This window comes from Nansenia antarctica (genome assembly GCF_963989245.1).
Source record: "Nansenia antarctica genome assembly, chromosome: 20".
In the NCBI taxonomy this organism is placed as follows: domain Eukaryota; kingdom Metazoa; phylum Chordata; class Actinopteri; order Argentiniformes; family Microstomatidae; genus Nansenia; species Nansenia antarctica.
The window spans coordinates 19,483,895-19,493,894 of NC_137693.1; the positions used below are offsets into that span (position 1 = coordinate 19,483,895).

At 45.1% G+C, this 10,000-nt stretch overlaps 3 protein-coding genes across 3 annotated transcripts in view; 1 reads left to right on the forward strand and 2 right to left on the reverse strand.

Moving 5' to 3' along the window:
- crcp (calcitonin gene-related peptide-receptor component protein) overlaps window positions 1-389 on the reverse strand; it is a 5,102-nt gene extending 4,713 nt beyond the window's left edge. Inside the window, exon 1 of the mRNA XM_080550131.1 lies at window positions 360-389. Coding sequence (XP_080406257.1) covers window positions 360-367 — 8 coding nt within the window. The 5' untranslated portion in view covers window positions 368-389. The remainder of the gene's footprint in view (window positions 1-359) is intronic.
- A 119-nt stretch (window positions 390-508) lies between these two features.
- asl (argininosuccinate lyase) lies at window positions 509-8,265 on the forward strand. The gene is made up of 16 exons (XM_080549644.1): window positions 509-608; window positions 1,642-1,836; window positions 2,951-3,034; window positions 3,796-3,852; window positions 4,058-4,155; window positions 4,415-4,492; window positions 4,590-4,667; window positions 4,790-4,842; window positions 4,967-5,029; window positions 5,273-5,387; window positions 5,880-5,964; window positions 6,211-6,270; window positions 6,492-6,575; window positions 6,705-6,785; window positions 7,163-7,269; window positions 7,714-8,265. The coding sequence occupies exons 1-16, from the start codon at window positions 594-596 to the stop codon at window positions 7,856-7,858; spliced, it is 1,398 nt and encodes a 465-aa protein (XP_080405770.1). The 5' UTR covers window positions 509-593; the 3' UTR covers window positions 7,859-8,265.
- Window positions 8,266-8,380: 115 nt separating this feature from the next.
- ca4c (carbonic anhydrase IV c) overlaps window positions 8,381-10,000 on the reverse strand; it is a gene marked incomplete at its 5' end in the record, with an annotated part of 5,654 nt that continues 4,034 nt past the window's right edge. The window contains 4 exons of the mRNA XM_080549501.1: window positions 8,381-8,862; window positions 9,256-9,419; window positions 9,603-9,669; window positions 9,837-9,929. Of these exons, the coding sequence (XP_080405627.1) occupies window positions 8,677-8,862; window positions 9,256-9,419; window positions 9,603-9,669; window positions 9,837-9,929 (510 nt within the window). The 3' untranslated portion in view covers window positions 8,381-8,676. The remainder of the gene's footprint in view (window positions 8,863-9,255; window positions 9,420-9,602; window positions 9,670-9,836; window positions 9,930-10,000) is intronic.

The following is a 10,000-nucleotide window of genomic DNA, read 5'->3' on the forward strand; positions in this document are numbered from 1 at the left end:
GGAGCCCCCCCTCCCAAATTTCGTTGTTTGGTACCTGTACTATATTAATGACAATAAAGACCATTCATTCAAATAGAGATGCGGCGTGAGAGCGTGAGAACTGGTTGAAATGCGTGAGTCTCACGGCGATTGCGTGAGACTTGGCAGCCCAGGCAATATGCGGTGACGCCATGGTTGACGCCAGTAGGCATGTGTGAGAGGATGCACTCTGCTCTGTTCACAGCCTTTACGGAAACACCAGCTGTTTTTAGTTAGTCGCAGGGATATGATCTACAACAGTGTAACCATCTCAATACAACTATGTACATATGCTGCTGATATTAATACAATACGATACAAAATAAGGACGAAATTCTTACACTTCCATTTCGACAGGCACTCTTGTTAAATCCGACACCGAGATTAGTCCGGGTGGAAACAAACAATGACTGTTGAAACGTTCCTAGTTCCTAGCCAGCCCGACCCAGCCAGCCCACACTGTCACACTCCATTCACTCGTGACCGCCGTGGTGTGTGAAGCTGCACTGTTATCTCTGCGGTCGCACTGATCCTGGACCTGCATTGTCACAGCATCTTTCAGGGAAGTGCAGAGGATGGCGAGTGCAGAGGTAAAGAGATAAAATCACACCGTAATTTCTGATGCAACTGTTGTTTACTTTGCTAATCTCGTCCACGTGGCCACGTGTGTGTGTTTTCATTACGCCCTGCTGCTGTTAAATCAGCTGTGCCAATGACTATGGCAGCTTGGGCAAGGGGGTCTTCACCGGTGAGCTCTCTCTCTCTCTATGTCTCTCTCTCTCTCTCTCTCTCTCTCTCTCTCTCTCTCTCTCTCTCTCTCTCTCTATGTCTCTCTCTCTCTCTGTCTCTCTGTCTCTATGTCTCTCTCTACTCTCTCTCTGTCTCTCTGTCTCTCTCTCTCTGTGTCTCTCTCTCTCTGTGTCTCTCTCTCTCTGTCTCTCTCTCTCTCTCTCTCTCTCTCTCTCTCTCTCTCTCTCTCTCTCTCTCTCTCTCTCTCTCTGTCTCTCTCTCTACGCCCTGCTGTTAAATCAGCTGGCCAATGACTATGGCAGCTTGGGCAAGGGGGTCTTCACCGGTTACCTAGGGGGTCTTCTTCTCCACTCATTAAACAGTGGACAGTGTCTCTCTCTGTCTCTCTCTGTCTCTCTCTCTCTCTCTGTCTCTCTCTCTCTCTGTGTGCCTCTCTCTCTCTGTCTGTCTCTCTCTCTCTGTGTCTCTGTCTCTCTCTCTCTCTGTCTCTCTGTCTCTCTCTCTGTCTCTCTCTCTCTCTGTCTCTCTCTCTCTCTCTCTCTCTCTCTCTCTCTCTCTCTCTCTCTGTCTCTCTCTCTGTCTCTCTCCCTGTCTCTCTGTCTCTCTCTCTCTCTCTCTCTCTCTCTGTCTCTCTCTCTACGCCCTGCTGTTAAATCAGCTGGCCAATGACTATGGCAGCTTGGGCAAGGGGGTCTTCACCGGTTACCTAGGGGGTCTTCTTCTCCACTCATTAAACAGTGGACAGTGGTTAAACATAGTGGTTAAAACATGTAGCTGATGTCTGAACCGATCACCTGTTGAGATCATATGAAGGATAGAAATGTCACATGTCTGTCTGTCTGTCTTTGTCTATGTGTCTCTGTCCGTCCGTAGGGTAGTAAGTTATGGGGTGGCCGGTTCGTGGGGGATGTCGACCCCATCATGGAGAAGTTCAACGCCTCCATCTCCTACGACCAGCGGATGTGGGACGCAGACATACGAGGCAGCAAGGCGTATGTGCTGGCGCTTGAGAAGGCAAAGTTGGTCACTGCTGAGGAGATGGAGCAGATCCTACACGGGCTGGACCAGGTGAACACAAAACACCACATAAACACTCCCTGCGTCCCAATCCTCCCTTCAGAGTTCAGTGCAGGGTGTTATTATAGCAGGGATAGAGGATTTTGTTGCTGCTCCAGTTTTGGATCGTTGCACTAAAGATCAGCTTCTGAAAACTGCAGGCGAGTATGAACTTGATCTAAGTGATCTTGGTAAAGGAAATATAAAAGGATGTGGTTAAATTGCTGTTGGTATGTGTGTAAATCTAACCTCACCGCACGTCACTGGTGTGCACACAGTGTCCATAGTGTCCATGTGGGTTAGTGCACTAGTGTATATTTTCAGGGACACTTCAAGAGTAGCAAGTTAGTTAGTCATGGCCAAATCAGATGAAGAATCATCAAGACTACTGGTCCCCAAAAGAGGCACCATGACCGTCACAATTTATATTCAGAATGCTAAAGCTTTACGTTTTGTGTCATTACATTGAATACAAGTATACTCACTCGTCGTCTCTGTAAATGAGGGGAACATCAGTGGACTTTGTAGTTTAAATCAAGGTTGTATACAATGCAACCAAATGCCTGAGGCAGAGGCTATTCTGCTAGATGTATTGACAACACAATAGAACCTAACCAAAAATGTTACACAGAGCTCATATGCTTAATTATCTAACTAAAACAATAATTCACATATTGTGGAAGCATGGGTATGAGTGAATGTGTCCTAGTTGACCGTGTTTGTGTCTCTAAGGTAATAGGTAACAGCTGTAAAATCTGCCCCAGGGCAGAATTCCTCTCTGCATTCTGCTGTGGGGGACAATAGAATCATGTGACAGTTGATGCCAATTGCCAAAAAAACACCTTCACTCACACACTGGGTTTGATTGTTCAGGCGTCTGGGTGCTGAGCGCTCCAAAAAGCATAACATACAAATTGGAAAAAAAAGGCACCCCTGCGAGTGTAAATCTATAAATGTCCGTCCAGCCCCTTATTGGGTCAATGTATCATTTGAAACCATACTGTTATTACAGGGAGGCAGCACAAGACGTATTTTGTATTTTATTTCAAACATTGTGTTTTTGTCTCTGTCTGTATGAAGTATTTTTTAATTTAATATGTGTCTGGTTTGTGTTGTTTTGTGACAGATATCTGATGAATGGTCCAAAGGGGTTTTCCAGGTAAAACCAGGAGATGAGGACATCCACACAGCCAATGAGCGCAGGCTAAAGGTGAGATGGGGTGGCATCATTCCGCATAAGCAAATCAGTGCTGCAAACAGTAACAATGGGGGAAATCAGACCCTTTGGTTTATATAAATATCACACAAATTCATGTCCATAATCTGTATCAGATGTAGGGACTTTACACACTACAAATCCCCAAATCAGACCCAAATCATACCGTTGCTGTCATGGATATATTCCTTTCACGTTGTCCTTTCCAGACCTTTTTTAACAACTAAGGTGGATGCATTAGCCAGCCAAGTACAGCTCAGCTCGGCTCGGCTTTGTAGTGGTAGGGTATAGGTCACTCTCTGTGTAAGAATCTCTGAGTCAATGGCTCTGTTGTGTATTGTATGTCTGTATCTTTTATCAGGGTATCGGCGGTGTCTTGAAAAGTATTAAAAGTTGATAAATACATTTTGGGAAAATCAAGACCCTTAATAAGTATTAAAAAGTCTTATCACTATTTTAGCGATCTTGAATTTTGTAGGTATTTTTCTGAATTAGACAAATTAGTCCAAAGAGTTTGAGTCCTAAAAAGTTTGTGAATTTATTAGTTTTTATTAAAAAACGGAAATGCTGTTGTATGATAGTGGTCTAGTCTATTGCAAACTAAAACGGTTAAGTTAAAGGTGTCACTGACGTAAACGGTTACAGCTCGAAGTGGCGGTGAGGTCTGTAAAAATATAAGGTCTTTAAAAAGTCTTAGAAAGGTATTGAAATTAACCTCAAGATTCCTGTATATACCCTGTTTATGCTTTTTCCAGGAGCTGATTGGAGAGCCAGCTGGGAAGTTACACACTGGCAGGAGTAGGAACGACCAGGTTAGTTTATCGGTTAGGACTTGGTTATATCAGCTGAATGCAGTAGGTATTCCATCATATAAACTGAAGAGAGTGACTGTTTTAAATGGTCCTGCTATTGTTTATGTTGATTGATGTTCAGATTGAGTCCTGTCCTGCTGCGTTTGTGTTGGCTAATAATAGCTTGGCCTCTGACGTAGTTGCTGTGTTGTGATTGGGTGAACAGGTGGTGACAGACATGAGGCTGTGGCTGAGGGATGCCATCGCCACTCTAAAGGGAAACGCCCTTCAACTGATCACGACCATGGTGGAGAGAGCAGCCGTGTAAGAGCATATGCACACACACACACACACACACACAGACACACTCACACCCTGTCATCTTCCTGTTTTTAGTTTATTAGTTTATTATATCGAGGACAATCCAAATACATGAACCATATAAAATACAGTAAAAAAAGGCAGCGTTAGCCTAGTCGGCTAATTTTCAGCTGAAGTCCCCGGCCAGTTGCAACATGGCATCCTGAAAAGTAACGTCATTAATTAAAATGTATGTTAATATTGCCCCTTTTTTGACCCCCAGAGAGATCGACGTCCTGTTTCCTGGGTACACCCACATGCAGAGGGCCCAGCCAATCAGGTGGAGCCACTGGATTCTGAGGTACGGTAGATGCCTTTTTAATGTCATGTCATGTAAATATCTGAGAAATTCGAAATTCATCGTTATGCTTTTATAAACGTATGGAGTCTCTCCCCAGCCATGCTGTGGCCGTGAGGAGAGACGTGGAGCAACTTGAGGAGATGAAAAGACGGGTCAATGTACTCCCACTGGGCAGGTACACACACACACACACACAGACACACACACACACACACACACACACATTCACGAGTGCAGACATGATTTATGATCTCTTTGTGTCGTAATCTTGATGACTTTATTTACCGTGTTATCCAGTGGAGCGATCGCTGGAACCCCGTTTGATATTGACAGGGAGCTCCTGCGCAAAGGTGAGACTGAGTACACGCACGTGTGTACGCCACTCATAACACGGTTCACTCCTGAAGGGGAAACATTTTTGTGTCTCTCCTACATTGATGAGCTGAAACTCTTCCCCATCTCTGCCCCCCGTAGAGCTGGGTTTTGATGACATCAGCATGAACAGCATGGATGCCACTGGACAGAGGGACTTTGTTGGTATGGAACCACAACTGTTTCTGCCATGAGAAGAATTGTTGAGCTGTATTGTCTTGGTCATGCTGTGTGTGTGTGTGTGTGTGTGTGTGTGTGTGTGTGTGTGTGTGTGTGTGTGTGTGTGTGTGTGTGTGTGTGTGTGTGTGTGTGTGTGTGTGTGTGTGTGTGTGTGTGTGTGTGTGGGCACGCATGTGTGTGTGTGTGGTGCCTGTTTCTGATGATATTCTCTCTCTCTCTCCTCCTTAGCTGAGTTCCTGTTCTGGGCCTCTCTGTGTCTCACACACCTCAGCAGGATGGCTGAGGACCTGATGCTCTACAGCACCAAGGAGTTCTCCTTCGTCACACTCTCTGATGCCTACAGGTGTGTGTGTGTGTGTGTGTGTGTGTGTGTGTGTCTGTATGTGTCTGTGTGTGTATGTGTGTGTGTGTGTGTGTGTGTGTGTGTCTCTTTGGTGACTGAACTCAAAATAATAAGTCGGCTGTTTTTTCCTGTATTTAATATTCAAATAATCTCTCTTTTTTAATGGTAAATGGACTGCACTTATATAGCGCCTTTTTTGCTGCTCCAAAGCGCTTTACAACGGCCTCTCATTCACCCATTCACACACACATTCACACACCAATGGCGGCAAGCTGCTATGCAAGGCGCTGGCCCGCTCACTGGGAGCAATTTTGAGGTTCAGTGTCTTGCCCAAGGACACTTCGACATGTGGCCAGCCGGGGCTCGAACCGCCGATCTGCCAACCTTGCGATCATTAGACGGCGACTCTACCTCCTGCGCCACAGCCGCCTCTTTCTTTACACCATCTCTCTCTTTGTGTGTGTGTGTGGCGGTGATGTGATATGTGTATAGCACAGGCAGCAGTCTGATGCCCCAGAAGAAGAATGCAGACAGTCTGGAGCTGATCCGGAGCAAAGCGGGTCGTGTCTTTGGCCGAGTAAGACCCCGACTCAACCCTGTAGTTAAACCCCTTTTAGACACCCACTTAGACAGCTTGTTAGTAGTACTGTGTAACAGCGTTACACTGTTGTTATCGACCCACCGTTACTGAGTAACGATCAATAAACTCCCCAACCGTTCACCCAATTGTAGTATTCACCCAATTGTTCCTTGTAGAAAGATTCATAAAGTTGTTTTTGGAAACATCTGACATACCCTTTCTGTTGCCTTCTGTGTGGCTCAGTGTGCAGGATTTCTGATGACGATGAAGGGCCTGCCCAGCACCTACAACAAAGACCTGCAGGTAGTGTGTGTGTGTGTGTGTGTGTGTGTGTGTGTGTGTGTGTCTTTGTCTTTGTCTGTGTCTGTGTCTGTGTCTGTGTCTGTGTCTGTGTCTGTGTCTGTGTCTGTGTCTGTGTCTGTGTCTGTGTGTGTGTGTTGGTTGTTGGTTGTTTATACTCTCTCTCTCTCTCTCTCTCTCTCTCTCTCTCTCTCTCTCTCTCTCTCTCTCTCTCTCTCTCTCAGGAGGATAAGGAGGCTATGTTTGACTGCTATGACACTGTACATGCTGTCCTGCAGGTGACCACAGGTGTCATCTCCACTCTCAAGGTGAGAGAGACTTGTAATACACTCGTCCTTCACAGATTCTGACCACTCCAGCTCTTTGACCTTTGCATACAGGGGAGTTTTGCTGTACGTATGTGTTATGACCACTTCCTGTTTTCGGAATGATTTCAGATCAACCCGAGTGTGATGGAGGCAGCCCTCAGTCCAGACATGCTGGCCACTGACCTCGCCTACTACCTTGTCAGGAAGGGAGTGAGTACTAAACACTCTCAAACCTGTGTGTGTGTGTGTGTGTGTGTGTGTGTGTGTGTGTGTGTGTGTGTGTGTGTGTGTGTGTGTGTGTGCGTACACGTTTGTGTGTGCGTGTGTGATTACAGGCCCGCCCAAGAAGAAAGCGAGGCAGCTAGCGAAGGTGTTGCTCTGTATCAGCTGTTACAGGCAGCTTGTATCGGCATTGTTTATGGTATCCATCCAACAGTGTCCAAACATCTTCTATATCTTAATCCTATGTGAATGTAATTTGCGGATTCAAATAATGCATTTAAAATGTGTGTATGTAGTCATCAGACTGCTGTGTTTTGTGATTCTGTGTTTATCAGTTGGTTGTATTCTGTGTTCCTCTGTGTCAGATGCCGTTCAGAGAGGCTCATGGTGTCTCTGGTAAAGCTGTGTTCATGGCCGAATCCAAGAACATCCCCCTGAACCAACTCACTTCAGAGGACCTAGCCACTGCCAGGTGAACCCCTGTCCCCCCCCCCCCCCCCCTTTGTGATCTTTCGTGACGTTAGAATTATAAGGTTCTATCTCAATTTTGGGTCAGAATTGAGTTTTTTTACATAATCTGATCCATTAGGTGTTTATTAATGCCTGTGTGGTGTTATTTTTAAAATGTTGAAATTGTTTAGTTAGTAATTCATAAAATACTAAGGTTCCTCCTCACAAAACATAATGGAATGTAAAAACGTTGACGCTCAATATCTCTGAACTACCCTAAACGGAGATAGAACCTTATAATTCTAAGCTCACGCTTTGTTAAAGGAAATGAACAGCATACAATTAAATGTTAACAGTCTCTCTCTCTCTCTCGTCTCTTCCCTTTGCTCCTTTTCTCCCACCCTGTTCTTATTCTTTTATTCTTTCCCTCTCTTTTCGCTCGTCCCCCATCTCCACCTCCACCCAGCCCTCTCTTCGACAGTGACATGTCCTCAGTGTGGGATTACAGGAGGAGTGTGGAGCAGTACAGCGCCCCCGGTGGTACAGCCAAGAGTAGCGTCGCTACACAAGTGGAACAGATGAGGACCTGGCTGAAGACACAGGCGCAGTGAACTTGTCCTCAACTCGCACTTTAACTCCGCAACATATAAAACAGACATGTCGAAACACTAAAAATAATAGGATGAATCTGTTACTGAACTACTGTATCTCTATTTCTATCTATTTCTATCTAATCTTGATATCTCTTATCTAAATTCTCTCTTGGATAGGTCAAATAGAACCTTGAGTTTAAAACCATGTTTGTGCCTTCTAGAACACTCTCCAGTGTTCCACACATTAATTACAACATGCTATGTCGTGTTGGCTGTAATGTACTTCGCATTTGAAACAGAGGCTGTATTTGTTGAGCGGCACACACACTTTAGCTCTTGATGTGTTGATTTATTAAATGTTGCTTACAAAATATTTGATATTCAATATTCATTGATTGGTTATACAGCATGCTGAAGTAAAATGGAACAATGTGCTACTCAGACAGAGAATCAGAACCATGTCGTCATACAGTCACACCCGACCCCATTGTTTGGTTTGGTTTCCCAAATAGTCACCAAAGGGTGAGGATGTTAGGTTGTTATCTAATTTGTCTTAACTGAATAAACGGCTTCCAATTGTCTCCTCTCGTTCATCTGCACTCATCTGAAAACGCACTGTTAGGTTTATTTTCATCCATCCAGTTCTTTCAGGTGCAGATGAATGAGTGAATGATGAGTGATCAAGGAGAGAAAAGACACTTTCGACTTATTAAAGTGCACCCCTATCTGCTCTAGAGTATCTTTGTAGTAGTATGTAGAAGTTTCCCCGTAAACACTGATATAGGATCAGTCCAAGAGGGAACAAACGTATACTTTGCGAATCTTGGTGAGCTCCTTCAGTGCAGGAAGTCCAGAGTCCCCAGCACAGACAGAACACACAGCCACACACTGATCGAACCAGACCAGACCGAGCTTGCCTTGGACCGATACACGATTCTGCCGTTCAGGCGCTGCACGGGTCGGAAGATCCCCGTCATGGGCTGACCCGTCCAGAACAGGGCCTGCTGGGCTACAGACACTAGCTGGACAGGAGGAGAAGGGGGAGGAAAGGGACATCTAGGTTATAAACCCAGGTTTTGAGATCATGAGGGGTATTCAGTTGTTAAGTCTGACGTCAAACGTGACGTTTTGCAATTTCCGGGTCCAAAGCAGAAATTCCCTGCACCACAGTGTACTACAGCGGTAGAATGACAGTTCAATCGTTTTTTAGACTCGGATCTATTCATACAACAAGGGACACAGCACTTTCCCGTTTTCCCATATTTGTCAGCGTCTTTGAGCCTCGGAAAAGCTCTATATAAATATAATGAATTATTATTATTACTGAGGCATTTCGAAGACAACTTTGGACCCGGAAACACGTCACGACTTAACAACCGAATAACAGTGAGCCCCCAGTGAGCTTTGCCCCCTACCTGTCTGTGGCTGATGGGGAGGGTCTCGTGGAACAGTGTCCAGATGACCGCCTGTTCGCAGCCCGGCGTTGTCATGGAGCCCATGTAGCGATAGTAACTGTGGAGATTGTGTGACGGGGGAATGATGTCACTGAGTTGGAAGTCTGGAACGACGCTGCTGCTCCCTGAGACGGGGCAGGGGCGGGGAGGTACAATTAGATTATTCAAATATAGTGGGGGTAATATGTGCAAAATGTTAGGGTAATCGTTATATCGTAATATATATTCAGTATCGATTCAAATCCATTCCATTCTCATAACAGTATTCTAGAGCTTTCTCAAAAATATCGCCACTTTAGTTTCTTTACCATTGTTCCGAACTCTTCCCAAAGCCTCTATCAGTGTGTTGAAGTGAGGATGGTCCTCATGGTTCTCCTGGGAAAAAAAGATGACACTGATGAGATTTAGAAAAATTAGATTCCGATAAAACTAGCTGGGTGATAGACTTCTGATAATGATCAATGGGAACACAACATCAAACCACCCAGAAAACACAGTTACTATGAGAACCAGGGAAACCTAATCTTCAGGAGCTTCAGTACCTCAAACAAGAAGGCAACCAACGCTATACCGGTTCTGTCATGCTCTGCCTCCGCCAGAGAACTGTATGGCTCCTTGATATGAACTATGTGCAGCTATAGAGAGAGATAGATAGATATAGGAGGGAGAGAGAGAGAGAGAGAGAGAGAGAGAGAGAGAGAGAGAG

Excerpts from the sequence above, each read along its gene's own strand:
- asl (XM_080549644.1), top strand. Across the intron at positions 5,030-5,272 it reads TGGACAGAGGGACTTTGTTG|CTGAGTTCCTGTTCTGGGCC; the intron begins GTATGGAACCAC and ends TCTCCTCCTTAG. Across the intron at positions 7,270-7,713 it reads GAGGACCTAGCCACTGCCAG|CCCTCTCTTCGACAGTGACA; the intron begins GTGAACCCCTGT and ends ACCTCCACCCAG.